Source organism: Oncorhynchus kisutch, linkage group LG2 (assembly GCF_002021735.2).
Source record: "Oncorhynchus kisutch isolate 150728-3 linkage group LG2, Okis_V2, whole genome shotgun sequence".
Lineage (NCBI taxonomy): Eukaryota > Metazoa > Chordata > Actinopteri > Salmoniformes > Salmonidae > Oncorhynchus > Oncorhynchus kisutch.
This window is the reverse complement of record NC_034175.2, coordinates 9,563,233-9,587,421: the sequence shown is the minus strand read 5'-3', so window position 1 is coordinate 9,587,421 and position 24,189 is coordinate 9,563,233. Positions and strand designations below refer to the sequence as shown.

The window sequence follows — 24,189 nt, the reverse complement described above, 5'->3', positions numbered from 1 at the left end:
GAAGGTCCCCAAGAACACAGTGGCCTCCATAATACTTAAATGGAAGAAGTTTGTAATCACCAAGATTCTTCCTAGAGCCTGGCCAAACTGAGCAATTGAGGAAGAAGGGCCTTGGTCAGGGAGGTGACCAAGAACCCGATGGTCACTCTGACAGAGCTCCAGAGTTCCTCTGTGGAGATGGGAGAACCTTCTAGAAGGAAAAGCCATCTCTGAAGCACTCCACCAATCAGGCCTTTATGGTAGGGTGGCCAGACAGAAGCTACTCCTCAGTAAAATATACATGACAGCCTGCTTGGAGTTTGCCAAAAGGCACCTAAAGGACTCTCAGACCATGAGAAACAAGATTATCTGGTCTGATGTAACGAAGATTGAACACTTTGGCCTGAATACTAACTGCCATGTCTGGAGGAAACCAGGCACCGCTCATCCCCTGGCCAATACCATCCCTACGGTGAAGCATGGAGGTGGCAGCATCATGCTGCGGGGATGTTTTTCAGTGGCAGGGACTGGGAGACTAGTTAAGATCTAGGGAAAGACAAATGGTGGAGCAAAGTACAGAGAGAACCTTGATGAAAACCTGCTCCTCGGACTGGGGCGTGGGTTCACTTTCTAATAGGACCACGACCCTAAGCACAAAGCGAAGACAATGCAGGAGTGGCTTCGGGACAAGTCTCTGAATGTCCTTGAGTGGCCCAGCCAGGGACTCGAACATCTCTGGAGAGACCTGAATATAGCTGTGCAGCGACGCTCCCCATCCAACCTGACAGAGCTTGAGAAGATCTGCAGAGAAGAATGTGAGAAACCCCCCAAATAAAGGTGTGCCAAGCTTATAATGTCATACCCAAGAAGACTCAAGGAGGTAATCGCTGCCAAAGGTGCTTTAACAAAGTACTGAGTAAAGGGTCTGAATACTTATGTGAATATGGTATTTCAGTTTTTTATTTGTAATACATTTGCACACACCTGTTTTTGCTATGTTATTATGGAGTATTGTGTGTAGATTGATGAGGGGAATATAAATTTTAGAATATGGCTGTAATGTAACAAAATGTGGAATAATGAAGGTGTCTGAATGCTGCACTGTATGTGTGTGTCTGTGGGAGAGAGTGATGTGTATGTGTGTGTTTATGAGATTGAGGGAGACAGAGTGTGTGAGGAAGGGAGGGAGAGTGTGTCTGTTAACTGAAGAGGCAATAAGGTTTCATGTAGTGTTTTCACCTTACTGACTCAATGACATGCAGATCTGTAACGGCTGTCTTGGGTGGAAGAAGGAGAAGACCAAAGCGCAGCGTGGTTAGTGTTCATCTTAATTGAATAATAATCAAAAACTGAACACTTCAAATTACAAAACAACAAACTTGACAACCAAAACAGTTCTATCTGGTGCAGCCACACAAAGACTGAAAACAACCAGCCACAAACCCCAACAGAAAACAGGCTACCTAAATATGGTTCCCAATCAGAGACAATGACTAACACCTGCCTCTGATTGAGAACCATATCAGGCCAAACAAGAAACCCCACATAGAAACAGAAAACATAGACTGCCCACCCAACTCACGCCCTGACCACACTAAAATAAAGAAAATACAAAATAACTATGGTCAGAACGTGACAAGATCATTATGCATGTTTATTCCTTCCTCCCATTCCTCCAGCCAAACTACAGGTAGGTCTTTGTGAATATGAGCAAATCAGCCATTCTATGCAGTATTCTATTATACACTAAAAAGTGTGAAGTTAAATTCAATGTTTTGTATTGAGTATAGGTGTGAATTTCAGTGACTGGTTCTTGGAGAACGTTCTCCAGGGGACGGGACAAAAAAGGATGCTTGGCCACAGATTTCTTTCCACCGTGGTATTTATATATATATATGTGTATATATGTGTATATATGTGTATATATGTGTATATATGTGTATATATGTGTATATATGTGTATATATGTGTATATATATATATATATGTTTTATTTTTTATTTAACTAGGCAAGTCAGTTAAGAACAAATTCTTATTTACAATGACCGCCTACACTGCCCTACGGGACTCCCAATCACAGACAGTTGTGATACAGTGTGGATTCCAACCAGGGTGTCTGTAGTGAAGCCTCTAGCACTGAGATGTAATGCCTTAGACCGCTGCGCCACTCAGGAGCCCGAGTGGCATTGTGATACTTGTCGTTTGTAAAATGTTGGTATCGTGACGAGCCTACAGCAAAGGGGTGACCAACTCCATATTAATGCCCATGATTTTGGAATGAGATGTTTGACAAGCAGGTGTCCACACGTTATGTAGTGCATCTCTATTCTAGGGAACCTATTAGATTGTATTGATTCAATACATTCTGGCTAATGGCTACGCCTGTTAATACTGTGTTGTGTGTTGGCCTTTTGTATTACCTATATAATATTTTTTTAAACACATCCATTTATCAAAGATACTACAAAAATATTTAGATTTTTCTCACTTCTACTTCAGCCAAAGCTAAGATTCTGTACTGTACATAATGTCTCTCTGTGTCCTCTTAGATTGTCTTCTTAGAATGTCTCAGAATGACATTAAAAGGTTCTTGGCTGACAGGATGGTTACTGGACTGGAAGGAAACTTCCTGGATTAATGTATCTCACTGTGGCGTAATCATGGAGATTTATTGTAAGGCATTCAAATATTTCAAGAACGCCCCAAATCAATTTTTCTCCAGCTCAAACCGTATGCTTCTCTAGCATTCATTCTGCTTATCAGTAGGACATGCACAAAGTTTAATATAACTGACCATAAAGCGAATCCACCGAAAGACATTCAATGAAAGAGTGATCAGTATGAGAGCTCAGTAGGTCTTGGTATTGCAACTCAGTACCTCGTCCCACCCAGTATTTTTAACCCTAAACAGAAGGGCACAGGCCTGTGTTTGGGTCACAACAGTGCACCTGGACACACCACACACGCTCTGCACACGGGATCTCATCGTCCTATAGTGTGTTTTAGGTGACAACAAAAAGGAGGGGCTATTCCTCAAGGTAAAAGGAAAGAGAAAAGACTAGGTGTGTGAAGTCAGCAGGACGACCTGAGCTACCCAGCAGACATCCCCAGACCCCTTGCCAAGACAGACCTCGTTCTCAGGTAAGAAGGGGATTCACTGGCTTTCCCAGGCCCTGTTTTACAACCATCTGTGTTGTTATATGAGCTAGGTTGGTGTGTTCCCTACGAAAGGCACTTGTCAGGTAGTAAATATATGGATACGTATCCTTGACCTTGAGTGAAGACATGCTGATCAGCATGGTGACCTTCACTACTATTAGTCTGCAACAGGGAAAATGGCATTCTGGGCATATTGGAATATAATATTAGAATAAGATCGGAAATATTCTGTTTCCCTCTATAAATTCAAATGTATGTGTTATGTTTCAGTATATGAATATTCAAAAAAATTGATAAATAACTATTTGTAGTTCACAATGTCACCCATAGTGTATCTGATGTGAACTATACACATACTAGTATTTAAATGTAGGATTCATTCCCAACATCGTGAGTTGGAGTTGGGGTATTAGAAAAGTAGAAAACTCATTCTAAAAACTCTGGTAGGAGAAGTTGGATTACTAGATTTGACTCGGTCTTCAAATGGTGGAATTGTCCATTGTTAAACAAACTAGTTTTTACCAGAGTGAAGGAGATGGGTGTCTTATTTCTATATTTCCAAAACATTGCAGTGTAAACTCCAGTGAGTGACCAAGGTCGAGCCAAGGGTGTCCTGAGGCCTGTGGCGTCCGCCCCACATTTCCTCCCTCTGCTGTTTTCTCTCCAAACACCCACAATGCCCTCCTGCTGCGTCTCGGTGTCTGTCTCGCACCACAAGGACATTTTACCCCTTCATCCTCACTGTGTTTGGGAACAAGGATGGGACTGTGCAGGAGGGCAACATAGACACAATGGTTTTAATGATATTAGTTCATTATTGGGCGGCAGGGTAGCCTAGTGGTTAGAGCGTTGGACTAGTAACCGGAAGGTTGTAAGTTCAAACCCCCGAGCTGACAAGGTACAAATCTGTCATTCTGCCCCTGAACAGGCAGTTAACCCACTGTTCCCAGTCCGTCATTGAAAATAAGAATTTGTTCTTAACTGACTTGCCTGGTTAAATAAAGGTCAAATAAAATAAATAAATTGATCATATGAGTATAATCAAACAGTATAATCCCTCTTCAGCTAGGAATAACAAGGGTTCATTCAAGATGGTGTTAAATTCTAGGATTAGCCACAATGGTTACTGGTATGTCAAATCAAATCAAATATTATTTGTCAAATGAGCCGAATACAACAGTGAAATGTTTACTTACAAGTCCCTAACCAACAATGCAGTTTTAAGAAACTGTTTTATTAAAGTGACTATTGGCCCAATAATAACAGAGAGGAGCAGCAGTGTAAAACAAGGGGGCAATGCAAACAGTTTGGGTAGCCATGTGATTAGATGTTCAGGAGTCTTATGGCCTGTGGGTAGAAGCTGTTTATAGAAGCCTCTTGGACCTGGACTTGTGAGATGTTATGCTGTTATAACAGATACCTTTTCTCCTTTTGCTCCCAGTCAACTTGTGTACAAGATGAGCCAATTCTCAGTTCTGGTTATGCTGGCAGGTAAATCAGACATTTTCACGATAAAGATGTATGGGGTAATGCAACAGATGAATTCTTCAAAATAAATAAATATTATTAAAGATTTTATGGACATTAGTATGGAAAGCTACAGTAGGCACTACAAATCAGTGAAACAACAGACAAGTTCTGCTTAGCCTTAGAAGGATTGTTTTAATGCACTTGACATTGACCTTTTGTGACCTTCCAAGAAATGACGGTTGACCTTGACCCTTACCATGATCAAAACTACATATAAACTTAGATCCATCCACCAAATGCCAAATGTTTTTAAAAAATATCATATTTTTCTCTCCTAGTTCTCTGTGCATTCTTCGTGGGAATTGAAGCAAGTAAGAAAAATGTGATTTAGTGTTTTCTCTAGTTTTCTGACGGGTTGGTCAAAACTTGCCCTTTGTTATGTTTTGAGGTTTTGTTTTTATGTGACTGTAAATGAGAACTGACTATTTTCAGCAGATTTGATCACTGCCACTTAAACCAGTCACACACTGTGCAGACAGTCAGAGTAACATGTGTTTTATTTGCTTGAGGTTCATTATCTGTTCTCCCCCCCCCCCCCCCCCCCTCTGCAGATCCATTTGTTTACAGTAAGTAGCTCATTCCTCTACTCTCGTTCAAATGGAACTGATAAATCACCACAACCAAACAAAATGAACGTAGTGGTATGTAAGTGACCATATTCTTATTGGATATGAAATGACATCAGAAATAGGCTTCTGTCATTGGATGAATCATTGTACCTGTGTGACCCTGAGCTGTTGAATGTTGACTTTCCCAGACTATGAGAGACTACGAATTGGAGGCCTGATCATTGCAGGCTTGCTTGTAGCAGGTGGATTGTTCGTCCTACTTAGTAAGTACACATAGTCCAATTACTAATACTTTCTTACATTATGAATGTAACTCAAGAGGATAGACCCAGACTCTGTCAGTGTTTGTAGTAACATCTCATTATTCTCTCTTCAGATCCCAAATGCACTAGAAAGAACAAGTAAGAGCCTTTGTTCTATCCATATGTTTATAAACCCTTTACTAGGCCTACATAGACGCTTCACAACTAATTTATACTGTATAAGAAATGTCCTTTCATATGATTGTTACATTGTACTGTTGTACTGTGTGTGTAAAAAAATGTATCTTGTCCCAATCTCCATTTTTTATTTTCTTTCTCCAACAACTCAAGAAAATCTGAAGATGACACAAGTGAACTCTAAGCATCTCTGATGGAATCTGACTAACTGGTTGCTGTTGTTCTAATGATGAAGATTCGGGGGTGGGAATGGGGCAGGGTTCTGGCCATGACAATGTAATGACACCTGAATGGATGTGAAAGTGGATGGAGGGTGGACCACAATGCATCTATTTACTGTTTTGTTTCTTTATTGGCAAAAAGAAATGGGTTTATTTTAAGGTGTTTTACGGTGGTAGTTAGATGTATGAATGAACAACTGAAATACATTTAATTTAGCTATAGGCTCTAGGCATTATGGTCAAACAGAGTTGTATTGAGCTAAAACGATTAGCCTTCAATTGTTTGTGTAAATTCTTATTAATGAAAAGCCAAATAAATACCATGGAACAGCATTGTTAGAAATAAACAACATGTTAAACTGTTTGTGTTCAGAGATGTGCACTGAGCATGCTCTCACGATACAATATGTAACCAAAGCAGGTACTGTACACAACTATTTTGAATATAATGATGTGATAATGTTCGAGTTGGTATCTGCCATATCACCGTTTTTACATAGACTAATGATATAGGCTAATGATTTGTTATAGCAACAACAGGTCATTGAAAGCAACCAATGACAAACAAAGAATAAAATCCTCCTCCTATCCAACGCATGCAACTTCAATTTAAACTCAGCCTATTTTCAAGCTGAGCAAACCTGTTGAGCCTCAGTGAAAAAAGGGTGTTGGCGTCTGTCTGATTTAAGAGTACGTTCGTCTATTGTGTGTCGCTCCATGCCCGACATTTCCTGGTTTTCCCCCCTACACACATCTCCATTTGGGTTTAACGCGTGTCGGAGGTAAGTTTTCATTTTCTAACAATTAGAGTTCGAGTGAATGCTCAGCTGTAGTTTCATCAAAAGTATGTTAACCGTTATTTATTATATTCATTACATCATCCTTAAAGAAAACAATAGGCTAATCTTGTCTAAGTAATTTCTAAAATGTTTCCTTTGCGCATCTTTGACCAAGACAAACTTATCACTATATTTTCCAGTAGTAGTAGCCGATCTCTAGTAAGACCTTAAAATAACTGGAATTCCTTTATAAGGCATATCCTTTTCTTTATAGTCATATCGTTTTATTTCCTGACAAGAGTTTCTCAGATTTGGGGAAACGTTGAGTAGCCTAACTAAAATACTCCAAAGTGTACAATCTTTATTAGGCTATTAATTGTGTTTATAGAACAAAGATCGAACTTGCATGTAATGTGTTTTCAGTTTGTAGCCTATAGTATAGGCCTATGCGAGACAGACAGAACGAGCGCATATGAGCCAGAGCCATGTCCAAGTATTATAAATACTGTTTCTTCGTCACGCAGACGTATTTGTAAAAACCTGCTTTTATGAATTCAGTTCGTTACTCACGCTGTTCTATAACAGTGTTCTGTATGTTGTTTGTAATATCCAAACAAAAAGTCCGTAACCTATAGGCCTAAAGCAACTTTTCGGCCATCGGCAACTTTTCTTCCCCTTTCTATTCTGTTTAGCGCTGGTGTCCAGGCAGTCTTATAAAAGAGTGAGGACCCAGTTAAATCCGCTGAGATTCAGTATTTTATTTGGCATTACGCTCATGGAAAACAACATAATATGTGGTCCTTCCTTTATTGTATTCAATACATTTTTCTAGAGCCAGATTGTTAATGTCTGTTGTGCTCATCATCCAGCTGTGGTCCAGCTGTGCTTTGATGGGTGGAGGGGTGGTCAGGCCTAATGATGGGATAATAACTTTACATATCCTCTCCCATTAGCCTATAGATTTTTTTTTTTACTAGATCAGAATATTTAGTATTTTGTTAAATTAATGTTGTAAGATAATACATTTGGGACTGGTAGACTAGTTGGTGTGCTGGCCTTCTGGAATGGAAAATGCATCAGTGCACATGTCGTGGTGTGTGGGGAATTACATTTGAATTACCATTTCTATTCAACATCTTGGTGGTACCCTTCACACGCTATTGTGCTAACCCAAACCGTAGGCATGCAGGCTTGGATATTTTATTTTCACATTGTCCTTTTCAGCATGGCTCCTGCAACTATGGTGATGCGTAACCAGGCCAACACAGTACAGCATGGCTCAGTTATGTTCTGCTCACTAGTGTGACATGGGTAGGCTAATAGACATTTTGAAATGGTATGAATGATTGATCAGTAGACAGACATGTCATTATGAAATTGCTGTTCTATTTCAAGTCTGATACAAAAAGTGCATGTCCCAAGTCTCCTGTAGGCTATGCTTATGGATCTGTGATAACAGGGATCTGGGGTTCTGGTACAGTGCAAACAGCCCAGCTGATAAGAAGCCTGATAGAGCTGTTATCCTGGACTGATCTTTATTCACTGTGGTTTCTCCAGCACAGTGCTGTTGCTAAGGTGATTGATACTGACAGACGGACATATAACTGACATATACATCTTATCGCACACTCAAAGGCTAAACATATTCTACCGCCTTCAGTGGGTCGCCTACTGCCTGCTCTAATCATATACAATGTTTGTCTAGACCTTAAATACGGACGAGCAGCGTTCAAAAGTGAGGCCCTTCGAGAGACCGCCTCATTAAAAATGAGAGATTCAGTGTGATTACAGAGTTTCACTCTCATTTATTCTGTGAGACATTAAAAATCACAAGAGAAGATAGGCAAGCCATGGTTCTATATTTCCTCAGTTTAAGGCTCATTTGACTCAGATTCAGATAATTAGGGTTCATCACACATTCACCATAGCAACAACATCACTCTTTACTTCAGATATATGAAAAGCTTATTTCAAGGTCTCCCTGCCTCAGAATGACAGCAAAGCAACACCAAGGTCTTTCCCTTGAAGAGAGGGCCGTATGACTACTTTAAACAGTGAAGCTGCTGTTGCTGCTATTGCTAACTTTGTGGCTGTGGGTAGGAGGGATGAGTCATGGTTATAGTATGCCACGTCCCCCCTCTCCATTGAGCAGCCAGAGGAACACATTGCCCTGCTTTGCTCCAGAAGCTACTCCTTCATCAAACACTAGCAACAAGGAAGTGGCTTCAATTAGAGGTCGGCCGATTATGATTTTTCAACGCCGATACCGATTATTGGAGGACCAACAAAAGCCAATACCGATTATTGAGCCCATTGTTATATATATATTTGTAATAATGACAATTACAACAATACTGAATGAACAATGAACGCTTTTATTTTAACTTAATATAATACATCAATAAAATCAATTTAGTCTCAAATAAATAATGAAACATGTTCAATTTGGTTTAAATAATGCAAAAACAAAGTGTTGGAGAAGAAAGTAAAAGTGCAATATATGCCATGTAAAACAGCTAACGTTTAAGTTCCTTGCTCAGAACATGAGAACATATGAAAGCTGGTGGTTCCTTTTAACATAAGTCTTCAATATTCTCAGGTAAGACGTTTTAGGTTGTAGTTATTATAGGACTGTTTCTCTCTATACCATTTGTATTTCATATACCTTCTAATAGGTACTTTAGTATTGCCAGCCTAATCTCGGGGAGTTGATAGGCTTGAAGTCATAAACAGCGCAGTGCTTGAAGAATCGCGAAGAGCTGCTGGCAAACGCAGTAAAGTTCTGTTTGAATGAATGCTTACGAGCCTGCTGCTGCCTACCACCGCTGAGTAAGACTGCTCTATCAAATCATAGGCTTAATTATAATATAGTAGCACACAGAAATACAAGTCTTAGGTCATTAATATGGTAAAATCTGGAAACTATAATTTCGAAAACAAAACGTTTATTCTTCAGTGAAGTACGGAACCGTTCCGTATTTTATCTAACGGGTGGCATCTATAAGTCTAAATATTGCTGTTACATTGCACAACCTTCAATGTTATGACATAATTACGTAAAATTCTGGCAAATTAGTTCGCAAGAGCCAAGCGGCCCAAACTGTTGCAATTACCCTGACTCTGCGTGCAATGAATGCAAGAGAAGTGACACAATTTCCCTAGTTTAATATTGCCTGCTAACATGAATTTATTTTAACTAAATATGCAGGTTTAAAAAAATATATACTTCTGTGTATTGATTTTAAGAAAGGCATTGATGTTTATGGTTATGTACATTCGTGCAACGATTGTGCTTTTTTCGCAAATGTGCTTTTGTTAAATAATCCCACATTTGGCGAAGTTGGCTGTCTTTGTTAGGAAGAAATGGTCTTAACACAGTTCGCAACGAGCCATGCGGCCCAAACTGCTGCATATATCCTGACTCTGTTGTACAGAACGCAAGAGAAGTGACACAATTTCCTAGTTAAAATAAATTCATGTTAGCAGGCAATATTATTTTTTTTACTAGGCAAGTCAGTTAACAACAAATTCTTATTTAAAATGCCAGCCTACCCCGGCCAAACCCTACACCAGACGACGCTGGGCCAATTGTGAGCCACCCTATGGGACTCCCAATCACAGCCAGTTGTGATACAGCCTGGAATCGAACCAGGGTCTGTAATGATGCCTCTAGCAATGAGATGCAGTGATCTTTGACTGCTGCGCCACTCGGGATACCGTATTGTGTGATATGGAAAGACACACTTACCTGTTCCGAGACCTCATGGAACTCTTAGATTAATCATATGGCAGTGGACACTGCTGTTACTCAAACCTTTACCCAACTGGCATTATGTCTCTCTGCCTCTCTGTAGTTGGGGCCGCAGACACTTGATCTCCAGTCCTCCTCATGTTGGTAGGCAGAGTGAATAGAGGGAGAACAGAGTAATAGAAGAGACTTAACAAACACTAAGAAAACCAAACCATTCTAGATTTGATCAATTTCACAAGTACCTTTACAAGTAACTTCACACAAGTAATTTCCCCCTTATGTGATTATACTTACTCCTAATAAATGTAGTTAGTCCTAGGATGACCTTCTGAATAATTTGTTATTAAACCACAGTTGGGAGAATCTCATTCTAAGGCTTCCAGTGATCTACCATTACAGTGAAAACTACAACATGGTAATATGTTTACCTCATAAATGAATGGTTTTCAGGCATGGCCAGGAGCCTATGAGTAGCTGCATCATTAACTCCTTTTATCCCTTTGAAGAAAAATGACCACAGGCTCTTTGAAGCCCTCAGATCCAACCTTTTAGGCTTCTGGGCTTCCTCCGAAATAACTGTGAATTCAGGATTTTGCACTGTACCAATGTGACAGACTGGCCAGCATTCTGGAATATATCTCCTGGGATTCTTAATGATACTGCAGATGGAGGGATCTGGACCCGCTGTTGAGGAATGGGTGAGTCGTGACTGACTGAGATGGCTGATGGAATGACAGGGAGTTAGGAAAAGAGAAAGGGAGTGGATGTGAATAAGGGAGTAAGCACAAATGTGAATGGTACTGGTGTGGGTGTGTACTCATCGTAAGTTTAGGCAAGACCCTATTGTGAATGAGCAGGTTAGTGAGTGAAGTTGGATAAAATGTAGGATCTGATCATAAAGGTGGAAATTATGAAAAAAGTATTGAGTGAATTAATAAATTAATGAGTAGGCGCAGAGGAGGGCAGTGCAAGGCGAAGAGAGAGGGATGAACCGAGTCGTACTGTTACCACACAAACGGCCGATTCTTCCTTTGCTTCAGGCATTCAGTGGCAGGGAGGCCAGCGTGACCCATGTTAGAACACTAATCCCATTATGACCAGGCCTGGTCTCCAGGGTGAATCTGCCTGGTGGGGAATTGATGGGATGGCTAAGCACGATCCGTAGCGCTGCCTAGCACTGTCTTGAACAGACAACCAACAACCCTAAACATTGATACATGAATGTCACAAGATCGGCCACACCTCCACCTTTTGCTAACATTTACTCTGCAATATGATTCCCAACTTGAATAAGCGGAAAGAAAGAACCCCAGGAAAGTCTACCTCTCTCTCCCTGAATTGGATCATAAACCATCCACGGCCGATTTTTGGAGGGCTTCCCGCTTGTTGCGTTCCCTCTCCTTCACCAACATTGCTGGGTAGAGGGAGGGTGCGCTCGAAAATAAACCAGGGAGTTTTTTTTTCCTGGTCGCTACCAAATGCCAAATAGTATGAGTCGCCATACACTGCTATAAGATGGAGGGAGGCTCTCTGTTTTAACTGTGTGTTGTTGTAAAAGCTGTGGTGTTGTTATGGGAGCTGTAGTGTTGTTGTAGAAGCTGTGGTGTTGTTATAGGATCTGTAGTGTTGTTGTAGAAGCTGGAGTGTTGTTATAGAAGCTGTAGTGTTGTTGTAGAAGCTGTGGTGTTGTTATGGGAGCTGTAGTGTTGTTGTAGAAGCTGTAGTGTTGTTATGGGAGATGTAGTGTTGTTGTAGAAGCTGTAGTGTTGTTATGGGAGCTGTAGTGTTGTAGAAGCTGTAGTGTTGTTTTAGGATCTGTAGTGTTGTCATAGGAGCTGTAGTGTTGTTATAGAAGCTATAGTGTTGTTATAGGAGCTGTAGTGTTGTTATAGGAGCTGTAGTGTTGTTGTAAAAGTCGTGGTGTTGTCATAGGAGCTGTAGTGTTGTTATAGGAGCTGTAGTGTTGATGTATAAGCTGTAGTGTTGTTATAGGAGCTGCAGTGTTGTTGTAGAAGCTGTAGTGTTGTTATAGGAGCTGTAGTGTTGTTATAGGAGCTGTAGTGTTGTTGTAAAAGCTGTGGTGTTGTTGTGGGAGCTGTAGTGTTGTTGTAGAAGCTGTAGTGTTGTTATAGAAGCTGTAGTGTTGTTATATGAGCTGTAGTGTTGTTATTGGAGCTGTAGTGTTGTTATAGGAGCTGTAGTGCTGTTATAGGATAGGTAGTGTTGTTATAGGAGCTGTAGTGCTGTTATAGGATAGGTAGTGTTGTTATAGGAGCTGTAGTGTTGTTATCGGAGCTGTAGTGCTGTTATAGGATAGGTAGTGTTGTTATTGGAGCTGTAGTGTTGTTATAGGAGCTGTAGTGCTGTTATAGGATAGGTAGTGTTGTTATAGGAGCTGTAGTGTTGTTATAGGAGCTGTAGTGTTGTTATAGGAGCTGTAGTGCTGTTATAGGATAGGTAGTGTTGGTATAGGAGCTGTAGTGTTGTTATCGGAGCTGTAGTGCTGTTATAGGATAGGTAGTGTTGTTATTGGAGCTGTAGTGTTGTTATCGGAGCTGTAGTGCTGTTATAGGATAGGTAGTGTTGTTATAGGAGCTGTAGTGCTGTTATAGGATAGATAGTGTTGTTATAGGAGCTGTAGTGTTGTTATCGGAGCTGTAGTGCTGTTATAGGATAGGTAGTGTTGTTATAGGAGCTGTAGTGCTGTTATAGGATAGATAGTGTTGTTATCGGAGCTGTAGTGTTGTTATCGGAGCTGTAGTGTTGTTATCGGAGCTGTAGTGCTGTTATAGGATAGGTAGTGTTGTTATAGGAGCTGTAGTGCTGTTATAGGATAGATAGTGTTGTTATAGGAGCTGTAGTGCTGTTATAGGATAGGTAGTGTTGTTATAGGAGCTGTAGTGTTGTTATAGGAGCTGTAGTGTTGTTATAGGAGCTGTAGTGCTGTTATAGGATAGGTAGTGTTGGTATAGGAGCTGTAGTGTTGTTATCGGAGCTGTAGTGCTGTTATAGGATAGGTAGTGTTGTTATTGGAGCTGTAGTGTTGTTATCGGAGCTGTAGTGCTGTTATAGGATAGGTAGTGTTGGTATAGGAGCTGTAGTGTTGTTATAGGAGCTGTAGTGTTGTTATAGGAGCTGTAGTGTTGTTATCGGAGCTGTAGTGCTGTTATAGGATAGGTAGTGTTGGTATAGGTGCTGTAGTGTTGTTATAGGAGCTGTAGTGTTGTTATAGGAGCTGTAGTGTTGTTATCGGAGCTGTAGTGCTGTTATAGGATAGGTAGTGTTGGTATAGGTGCTGTAGTGTTGTTTTAGGAGCTGTAGTGTTGTTATAGGAGCTGTAGTGCTGTTATCGGAGCTGTAGTGTTGTTATAGGAGCTGTAGTGTTGTTATCGGAGCTGTAGTGTTGTTATAGGAGCTGTAGTGTTGTTATCGGAGCTGTAGTGTTGTTATAGGAGCTGTAGTGTTGTTTTAGGAGCTGTAGTGTTGTTATCGGAGCGGTAGTTTTGTTATAGAAGCTGTACTGTTGTTATAGAAGCTGTAGTGTTGTTATCGGAGCTGTAGTGTTGTTATAGGAGCTGTAGTGTTGTTATCGGAGCTGTAGTTTTGTTATAGGAGCTGTAGTGTTGTTATAGAAGCTGTAGTGTTGTTATAGGATAAGTAGTGTTGTTATAGGATAAGTAGTGTTGTTATAGGATAAGTAGTGTTGTTATAGGATAAGTAGTGTTGTTATAGGAGCTGTAGTTTTGTTATAGGAGCTGTAGTGTTGTTATAGGAGCTGTAGTGCTGTTATAGGATAGGTAGTGTTGTTATAGGAGCTGTAGTGTTGTTATCGGAGCTGTAGTGTTGTTTTAGGAGCTGTAGTGTTGTTATAGGATAGGTAGTGTTGTTATAGGAGCTGTAGTTTTGTTATAGGAGCTGTAGTGTTGTTATAGAAGCTGTAGTGTTGTTATAGGATAAGTAGTGCTGTTATAGGATAGGTAGTGTTGTTATAGGAGCTGTAGTGTTGTTATAGGAGCTGTAGTGTTGTTATAGGAGCTGTAGTGTTGTTATAGGAGCTGTAGTGTTGTTATAGGAGCTGTAGTGCTGTTATAGGATAGGTAGTGTTGTTATAGGAGCTGTAGTGTTGTTATCGGAGCTGTAGTGTTGTTTTAGGAGCTGTAGTGTTGTTATAGGAGCTGTAGTGTTGTTATAGAAGCTGTAGTGTTGTTATAGGATAGGTAGTGTTGTTATAGGAGCTGTAGTGTTGTTATAGGATAGGTAGTGTTGTTATAGGAGCTGTAGTGTTGTTATCGGAGCTGTAGTGTTGTTTTAGGAGCTGTAGTGTTGTTATAGGAGCTATAGTGTTGTTATCGGAGCTGTAGTGTTGTTATAGGAGCTGTAGTGTTGTTATAGGATAGGTAGTGTTGTTATCGGAGCTGTAGTGTTGTTTTAGGAGCTGTAGTTTTGTTATAGGAGCTGTAGTGTTGTTATAGAAGCTGTAGTGTTGTTATAGGAGCTGTAGTGTTGTTATAGGAGCTGTAGTGTTGTTATCGGAGCTGTAGTGTTGTTATCGGAACTGTAGTGTTGTTATCGGAGCTGTAGTGTTGTTATAGGAGCTGTAGTGTTGTTATCGGAGCTGTAGTGTTGTTATCGGAGCTGTAGTGTTGTTATAGGAGCTGTAGTGTTGTTATCGGAGCTGTAGTGTTGTTATCGGAACTGTAGTGTTGTTATCGGAGCTGTAGTGTTGTTATAGGAGCTGTAGTGTTGTTATCGGAGCTGTAGTGTTGTTATCGGAGCTGTAGTGTTGTTATAGGAGCTGTAGTGTTGTTATAGGAGCTGTAGTGTTGTTATCGGAGCTGTAGTGTTGTTATCGGAGCTGTAGTGTTGTTATAGGAGCTGTAGTGTTGTTATAGGAGCTGTAGTGTTGTTATAGGAGCTGTAGTGTTGTTATAGGAGCTGTAGTGTTGTTATAGGAGCTGTAGTGTTGTTATAGAATAGGTCGTGTTGTTATAGAATAGGTAGTGTTGTTATAGGAGCTGTAGTGTTGTTATAGAATAGGTCGTGTTGTTATAGAATAGGTAGTGTTGTTATAGAATAGGTCGTGTTGTTATAGAATAGGTCGTGTTGTTATAGAATAGGTCGTGTTGTTATAGAATAGGTAGTGTTGTTATAGAATAGGTAGTGTTGTTATAGAATAGGTAGTGTTGTTATAGAATAGGTCGTGTTGTTATAGAATAGGTAGTGTTGTTATAGAATAGGTAGTGTTGTTATAGAATAGGTCGTGTTGTTATAGAATAGGTAGTGTTGTTATAGAATAGGTAGTGTTGTTATAGAATAGGTAGTGTTGTTATAGAATAGGTAGTGTTGTTATAGAATAGGTCGTGTTGTTATAGAATAGGTCGTGTTGTTATAGAATAGGTAGTGTTGTTATAGAATAGGTAGTGTTGTTATAGAATAGGTCGTGTTGTTATAGAATAGGTAGTGTTGTTATAGAATAGGTAGTGTTGTTATAGAATAGGTCGTGTTGTTATAGAATAGGTAGTGTTGTTATAGGAGCTGTAGTGTTGTTATAGAATAGGTCGTGTTGTTATAGAATAGGTAGTGTTGTTATAGGAGCTGTAGTGTTGTTATAGGAGCTGTAGTGTTGTTATAGGAGCTGTAGTGTTGTTATCGGAGCTGTAGTGTTGTTATAGGAGCTGTAGTGTTGTTATCGGAGCTGTAGTGTTGTTATCGGAGCTGTAGTGTTGTTATAGGAGCTGTAGTGTTGTTATCGGAGCTGTAGTGTTGTTATCGGAACTGTAGTGTTGTTATCGGAGCTGTAGTGTTGTTATAGGAGCTGTAGTGTTGTTATCGGAGCTGTAGTGTTGTTATCGGAGCTGTAGTGTTGTTATAGGAGCTGTAGTGTTGTTATAGGAGCTGTAGTGTTGTTATCGGAGCTGTAGTGTTGTTATCGGAGCTGTAGTGTTGTTATAGGAGCTGTAGTGTTGTTATAGGAGCTGTAGTGTTGTTATAGGAGCTGTAGTGTTGTTATAGGAGCTGTAGTGTTGTTATAGGAGCTGTAGTGTTGTTATAGAATAGGTCGTGTTGTTATAGAATAGGTAGTGTTGTTATAGGAGCTGTAGTGTTGTTATAGGAGCTGTAGTGTTGTTATCGGAGCTGTAGTGTTGTTATCGGAGCTGTAGTGTTGTTATAGGAGCTGTAGTGTTGTTATAGAAGCTGTAGTTTTGTTATAGGAGCTGTAGTGTTGTTATAGGAGCTGTAGTGTTGTTATCGGAGCTGTAGTTTTGTTATAGGAGCTGCCCTTACAAAAATGTACCATGGTAATACAATGAAAAAAATAGTACCATAGTCGTTTTTTCATTATACTACCAAGGCAGGAAAATACCAAGTGACCAAAAACATAGTAATCTACTCGCTATGCAATGGCAAAGTGTAGACCTATTACACTCTTAAACCCATTTTAGCTCATAGTGAAAAACCACAACACACATGGTCTAGTAGTGTAGTGTACCCTCTTAAACCCTGGAACCTGGATAGGATATAGTGTGAAGAGTAATGGGAGTCTGAATCCTTGAAGATTGTATCTGGTGCTTGTCCAGTATGTGGCTGGTGGCGTACAACACATGACGGAAAATAAATGTAGCCTTATCATGAGCAGAAACCAAAGGGGAGCGTAAGACAGTTGTGACATAAGGGATTTAGCTACCAAATCTCCTCGAGACTCCATTCCTGTCCAAATCAGTAGCCAGCCATTTCAGAAACATCATGTTAGGCAGAGTATGATCGAAGAAGGCCAAACCCCTGGAGCTCTGCTCTGCTGGGTTGTTGCTAGTGTGTGGTTGCTGATTGGTGAGGTGATTTCCTCGCTTTGTCTTTTATCCATAAGTTGTGATGGAAAATCACTGAGGTCTAGTTACTTTATGTTTTGCCGCTGGAGCCATGCTCAATGATCCAGCATTTTTTCCCATCTGGATTTTCTACTCCTTTATGGCATTTGACAGTTATATGATTATAAAGACATTATATCCCAAAATATATATTGAACAAGGAAAAGCTGAAACATAATTGGGTTTGAAGGTTTGGCATGAGATGAAGCAAAGCACTCTGGACAACATTCAAGATCACATGGGTTATGCTGCTCAGAAACCATTTTGTACAAATCTAAATCAGATATGGGACTCCAGGGAAAGCTAAACTTTGTGTCAGGTCTCTGTTGACATTGGAACTGGTGTGAGCCAGTTTTGGGCACTATTTGAGCTGCCATTAGCTTCCCAGGTTTGAAAAGGTCTAATCAAATCAAATAGGTAATGGGACAAGGGTCATTTAATTCTAACAAGTGGAGCCTTGATCAGACAATCAAGCGAGCACATTTTTTAAAATGTTGTGCAGCAGAGCTCTTGCTTATGTGGGTGTGAAAAGGGCAGGGAGGATGAGTGCCAATTTGCTAGGGTGCACTACAGTCATACTGCTCACCTACTTTATCATATAAAGTCAGTCTAATATTATAATATGATCATATTATTATGCAATTGTTTATGTTCTGTCTTCCCCAGGTGAAAGAGAGTTTGAAGATGGCGAATATCTCTGCTTTGCTTTTATTGACATGTGAGTGGCAGGTCTTAAAGACCAATCATACACAGCTACCACTTCCTGCTTAGGTTTCCTCAAAGCTACCATCTCTGTTCATCTTGTTTTGCCCAGTCTTCACTCACAACTCTGGCTCAGTATTCAGCACAGTAGATACTACTGTATGTTTTGAGTAAGAGAGAGAATATGTTTTTGTAATTTTATGAAATACATATGGTTATGGATATGAATAGTATACCAATCTAGAACTAAATAGAGAAAGGATAGATTCATTGACCTTCTCCAGTGCTATTCAAGGTGAAAGCAGTTGAGAGACCACTAGAGAGTGCACTTGTCACAGGGACGGAAAGCTGACTTGTTTGGGACATTGTTGGGATGCCATGTTGTCAATGCATTATGCTGTGTGCTTACCATTGTGTCTCTTCTGTTAGCAGTTGCGTCCCTTGTGTTCGCAGAGGAGCAGAAAGAAAGTATGTTATTGACAATTGTTTATCATAATAGCATTCCATAGTTTTATTGCTCTAAATCTTTTGACATGCAATAATATGGTCTCCAGATAAATCAGTGATTCACAAATTAAAGTAGGCCATTCGCTATTTGCCCACTTCCAGTTGTTTGTATTATTTTCGAAGGTGTCTAGATGCTGTACAAACTGACCTTTGTCGTATTTTTGTCCCTACAGTGGAGGAGGAGGATCCATTTACCTTTGGTGAGCAGAGAGATACATCTTTTAGAACACTTAACAATTCAACATTCCTGGCTTACTGTGTATGATTAATGCTTTTTTTCCTTTCACTCTCTCTCCCATTCTTCTCTCTCCTGCTCTCTCTCTCTCTCTCTCTCTCTCTCCCTCTCCTTCACTCTCTCACCTGCACTCTCTCCTGCTCTCTCTCTCTCTCTCTGTTCAGATTATCACAGGCTACGTGTTGGGGGGTTGATCCTGGCAGCAGTTCTGTGTCTGATCGGCATCACCATCCTCTTCAGTAAGACTCCATCACATAAACACATACACATACTCACACATGATGACACAGTCATAGCATGTATTTACACATGCTCACATTAACATAGGACACAGATTGACTTGTGACCATTTCTTCTTATAACAGGTGGACACTGCAGATGCAAGTTCAACCAGGACAAAAGGTAAATGATCTATCATATCAGTGCATGCTCAGTTCAGTCCAGATCAGGGCACACCCTTTGTGTAAAACTGTACGTTCAGGTAGGTGTATGTGTGTGTGTTATGTAGCTAGGTGTCGTAATGTATAATGGAATGGAATGTAGTGTGAGTTGACACGCTGCTTCTCTCTCTGCAGGAGGAGGTCAGGAAGCAACGCTGCCCAGCCACTCAACGACCAAGGTCTGTTCCCCTGACCTCTCAACCTCTTCTCTGATTGGCCCACACTGTACACTGGATGATTCCTAGCCACCTGGATGCATTGTCTTTGCTAGGAATATAATTAACATATATAACTGACTGGCATGTTTGAGTGATCATTACAAAATATCCTCTTCAGAAAAAAAGAATTAGAAATCTGCTGCCATGTTGGAGCAACGGGTGGGTTTGGGCGTTATCTTGTTATTACGCTCTCCATCTGTTTCAGCGTTAGTTGCCTATTGCCAGGCCTTGGCATAGATAACACTGTCAGCAGGCATTGGCTGTGCTGTATGCCAGTCCTGCTATCACACAGGTGGCACAGAGACCCAAACACTGGCTGACTGATTCTTTCACCATGACTCACTAACTCCCTCCATGCCACCTCTGTCTCAGTGTTAATTTTGGCGCTCTTTTTTTAGATTTAGTCTAGTCTTAGTCCTTTTAGCTAAAATATAACTAAGTCGCTATTTTGTCATTTGAATAAGGATTTAGTCTAGTTATTGTCAAAATTACGAAAACAGTGGCCAATTTGAGTCTAAATGCCTTTTCATCACATCACATTTATATTGCCTCATTAACCTATGTTAAACATAAATCACTGACTTCCATGTGCACAAGCTTGTCCTATCGTTCTGCATAGCATCCTATTCTCTTCCCAACAGCAGAAAAATTACAAACATACAGTACCAGTCAAAATTTTGTAAGCTAGGTGAGAGAATGCCAAGAGTGTGCAAAGCTGTCACCAAGGCAAAGTGTGGCTACTTTGAAGAATCTCAAATATAAATATATTTTGATTTGTTTAACACTTTTTTGGTTACTACATGATTCCATATGTGTTATTTCATCATTTTGATGTCTTCATTATTATTCTACAATGTAGAAAATAGTAAAAAATAAAGGAAAACCCTTGAATGCGTAGGTGTGTCTAAACTTTTGACTGGTACTGCATATGAGAATATATAATAATTATTTGGCCATGTAAATTCCTAATTCAGTCTACATAGATATTACACATTACATACAAAACAAACAGACACGCTCAGCGAGAGAGAGAGTGAGGTCGAGAGAGAGAGAGGGAGCGAGAGAGAGAGAGTAGCACATTCACCAGATGGTGCTGCACGGTATTGACAAAATAGTATTGGTTGCACCTTCATCACTCAGTCACGTCATTGCCATTGTTATTAGTGTTCCACAGATGCCGCAGCTACATTGGTGTCCAAAAGTAGAACTGGGGCAAATGACTTTGAACGGGAGCTAATGACTGTTTTGTCTGGTGATGTAGTCGAGACACTAAACCTCGAGTCCCCTGTGCTCACTTCCGAGTCCAAGTCTAAGTCACCAATGGTCGAGTCACAAGTCCCTATGGCTGAAGTCCTAGTCCCAGTGCTCGAGTCCTAGTCCAAGTGCTCAAGTGAGGCCCTGGGTCCACATTAACTCAAAATTAAGTAATTTAACCAATCAAATATAGTGTAGTGGCAAGAGGAATTTAGTCAATAAATTGTTTTCTATCCCTTTACCTTTTTTTCTGTGCCACCAAATGTCTGCATATAGGCAAATTGTAATGTTACCAGTGCCACGTTCAGTTGCAAAATGTTCTCGGACGTTGCAGATAGAACTTCCATGAAAACAGCCGACGTTATTCCTTATTCAACATGTCAGAAGCATGTTTGTTCTACATAGCCTATTTCTATCTGACCATTCCATCTATCTTACCATTCCATTCCATCTATCTGACCATTCCATCTATCTTACCATTCCATTCCATCTATCTGACCATTCCATCCTGCTGAATGCGCACCAGATTGTCCATCAATGCATGACAGAAAGAAAAAAACGTAGCTCTGGGATTATATCTTATATCTATATCTTTTGAATGATAAGGGCTAGAATCAAGCCATTTCTCTGAGGAAAAGAGGGAGATTTGGCTTCGTTGGTTACAGAACCTGGCTATGAAATGCAGTGGGGAAAGTGGGAGGGTTGAGCGAGACTACAAATTCAAAGACAGCCTACTTTTCTATACTCAAGGGATAGAAAAACCTAGCTAGACTGTTATTTTACTATTAAATTAAATTCTGCTATTGTTTTTAATTTTGTAAAGCAGCTTGTGTTTCTTACCAGACAAAGGGTAGCTAACTAGAAGTCGTGGTGACTGGCTAGCTATGGGGAAGCAAGAAAGTTGCCTATAGGGTTGAGCGGTATCCAGATTTTCATATCGTCAAACCGTCCTTCTCTCATCCCGGGATTTACAGTATTACTGGCTTAGTAAACATGGGTAATTAAAAGTAATTTCCATGGAGGCTGATATGCTAAATATTCCAATAGTGCAAGCAAAAATACAAAAAGTTGCAAAGACATGCAATCCAGGTCATAAAGTTAGACCTATATAGGTAGTAGCTACCAAATGTCCTTTTTGGTGAGTTTACAAGAAAATGTCAACGAGAGAAATTGTGCAAATTAATTCAGTTTTGCCGCTTGCTCTAGAGCAGTACGTGTACACACTGTGTGTGTGTGGAGTCGTTAGGGCAACAGCCTGTCTGCCTGCTCTGCTCGGGAAAAGGGCAGAGGAGCAGACTGAGGCTGCCGAGAACAGAGAGGAGAACACATGCTATGAAATCAAGGTAGCAGTGACAGCTGTATAGATAACTCATCCTAAGCACTTGGACTTCTCAAATACAGTAGAAAGCTAGGACTATATGATGCCCCGTCTCCTTGTTAATTCAGCAAGTTACTTAGCTTAACTAGCAAGTTAAACCAAATACACAGCTGGACTCATCTGCTCCCTCTTTCTCCCGTTGTGCTATTTACAAACAAACATGTGACTGGCTCAACCGTTCTGGTGGACAACTGTAAGCTTCATAATGTAAAATAATATGACAGGTGAAATGAAGAACGCAATCTGCTTCATCTCCTAATGTATTGCACAAGTTGACTGCAGGTATTTTCTTTAAAAATTAGCTACAAATATTACAATTCATTGAAAAACTTGTATAGCCGGAGCCGGAGCAGAGCTTGTCTGCCTATCTGCCCACACTCATCGCTTGCTCCCCTGTAGCTCACCAGCTGATGTAGGCTGGGTGGGGCACATCCTTCCCACTGCTGAACAGAACTGCACTGCGCATCTGTGCTGCTAATATTCATTGTGCTTATCATCAAAAAGCTTTCAATCTGTCCAAAAACTCTTGCCCAGTCCAGAACTATAGCCATGGCTGTCACTGTTTTGCCTGTGATCTGGGGACATGGAGGACATGATCATTATGGCTGCCCAACGGAGAGCTGTGTTATCTGTGTTATCTCACATGGCTTGGTAATGAATGCCTTTTAATGATTCCAGATATCAAGTCATCTTTCTTTCTGTCCACAGCTCGGGCCAGTGAGTGCTAGGAACCAAATGCCCACCTGGCAGCAGGTCAAATCGACTTCCTGGTTCTGCATCAATCAAGAGATAAAAATTGATGGGTGGAGTTGGCCTGTTTTTTGTCTGATGGAGGTTGTTTTTTAGAGAGTGGTGCTGTCTTCCCCAGAGGGAGGTGGTACTGTGCCATTGGAGATCAGAGGTGTGCTGCTTTTACCTGTGTTGCTGTTCTCCCTTCCGCCCATTACTCCTGTTTCTGCTCCGCCCAATATTCACACTGTAACTCGCCACCAGTAGGCACACACAGACAGACAAAGCAGGACACAAGTTTTTCCCTCATGTTCTTTGTATTTAAACAAATAACCAAAAGATGCTGTGTGTCGATTCACTCATTATTTCATTGTAATGTTTTTCACCTCTAGTGACTCCAACTGTATGTGGAAATTATGTGGTAGATTTGACTGTTGGTGTGCGTTTTGAATTCCCATACTGTCCCCTAATAATCTTTCATGCATATACTTTACTGTAAAATAGGTACCGGTAGCCATAAACTATTATAATGTCAATAACTATTCACACACCTTTATCTTGATCATTCCTATATTAACTTTTTAGTTGAATGTAGAAAAGTGCACTGGTCTATGCAGTAGAATCTGTTGTATGATAAATGCAATGTTTTTTAATAATACAGAATGTTAAAATGTTAAAATTATTTCAATAAGCGGATGATATAGTCTTGTTTGAGAGTGTTTGCCACCAAAACAAAATGCATGTTATTTTAGTTTGCTAGATACCACTCAAACAATTACAGTCCCTGAAGAGGGTTTTCTCCCCAATTGGCTTTTAATGAGTCACGTCTAAATTGAGATGTCTCTTGCCAAATGAATAGATGGTGTCTATGTTTGTAATTCAAATTAAAAGAGTTACCTTTTATGATTGTGTCCAATGTTACAGTACATTATACTAATATATGCTGGATCTCAAAAATAAAATAAGTCTCTGATAGGCTCCTCAATTGTAAATACTGCAAATACTTTTCTCTTTTTGACGTAAGGCCCATGTCCTGAGTGGTTCAAAGCTACTTATACATCGCCATCTACTGGATTGCATGAGACACTGCAGAAATTCTGGTACAGTGTTTCTCAAACCCATAAAAGCATTTTTTGGAACAGCATTTTTCACAAGATACTAAACTCTTGTGACCTTTGAATAACAGTAAATGCATTTTTTAAATGTAGTTGCCTTCTCAAAACATTAATACATTCATCAAAACTACACTGACTGTATAAAACATTAGGAATACCCGCTCTTTCCAGCCGGCAGGTATCCTAGTGGTTAGATCTTTGGACTAGTTACTGAAAGGTCGCAAATTCAAATCCTCGAGCTGGCAAGTAAACATCTGTCATTCTGCCCCTGAACAAGGCAGTTAACACACTGTTCCTAGGCTGTCATTGTAAACAAG

General features: G+C 40.2%; 1 protein-coding gene across 4 annotated transcripts; it reads left to right on the top strand.

Annotated features, from left to right (window-relative positions):
- The first annotated feature begins 3,012 nt into the window (after positions 1-3,012).
- Positions 3,013-23,749, top strand: LOC109907270 (phospholemman-like). Of its 4 annotated transcripts, XM_020505157.2 has the most exons (14): positions 3,013-3,120; positions 4,580-4,629; positions 4,947-4,979; positions 5,220-5,234; positions 5,426-5,500; positions 5,614-5,638; positions 5,831-6,680; positions 17,961-18,012; positions 18,429-18,464; positions 18,677-18,703; positions 18,903-18,977; positions 19,104-19,140; positions 19,314-19,357; positions 22,737-23,749. In XM_020505157.2, the coding sequence occupies exons 8-14, from the start codon at positions 17,979-17,981 to the stop codon at positions 22,754-22,756; spliced, it is 273 nt and encodes a 90-aa protein (XP_020360746.1). In that variant the 5' UTR covers positions 3,013-3,120; positions 4,580-4,629; positions 4,947-4,979; positions 5,220-5,234; positions 5,426-5,500; positions 5,614-5,638; positions 5,831-6,680; positions 17,961-17,978; the 3' UTR covers positions 22,757-23,749. The 4 variants fall into 4 exon arrangements, with proteins under 4 accessions (XP_020360746.1, XP_020360740.1, XP_031642760.1 ...); XM_020505151.2 differs by lacking the exons at positions 3,013-3,120; positions 4,580-4,629; positions 4,947-4,979; ... (1 more) ...; positions 5,426-5,500; positions 5,614-5,638 and having other exon boundaries at positions 6,518-6,680; positions 18,426-18,464; XM_031786900.1 differs by lacking the exons at positions 3,013-3,120; positions 4,580-4,629; positions 4,947-4,979; ... (2 more) ...; positions 5,614-5,638; positions 5,831-6,680 and adding an exon at positions 6,682-6,742 and having other exon boundaries at positions 18,426-18,464.
- Positions 23,750-24,189: the final 440 nt, after the last annotated feature.

Coding starts and splice junctions, on each gene's coding strand:
- LOC109907270 (XM_020505151.2), top strand. CDS start 17,979: ATGGCGAATATCTCTGCTTTGCTTTTATTGACAT. Junction 18,013..18,425: donor TGCTTTGCTTTTATTGACAT/GTGAGTGGCAGG, acceptor CTCTTCTGTTAG/CAGTTGCGTCCCTTGTGTTC. Junction 19,141..19,313: donor AAGTTCAACCAGGACAAAAG/GTAAATGATCTA, acceptor CTCTCTCTGCAG/GAGGAGGTCAGGAAGCAACG.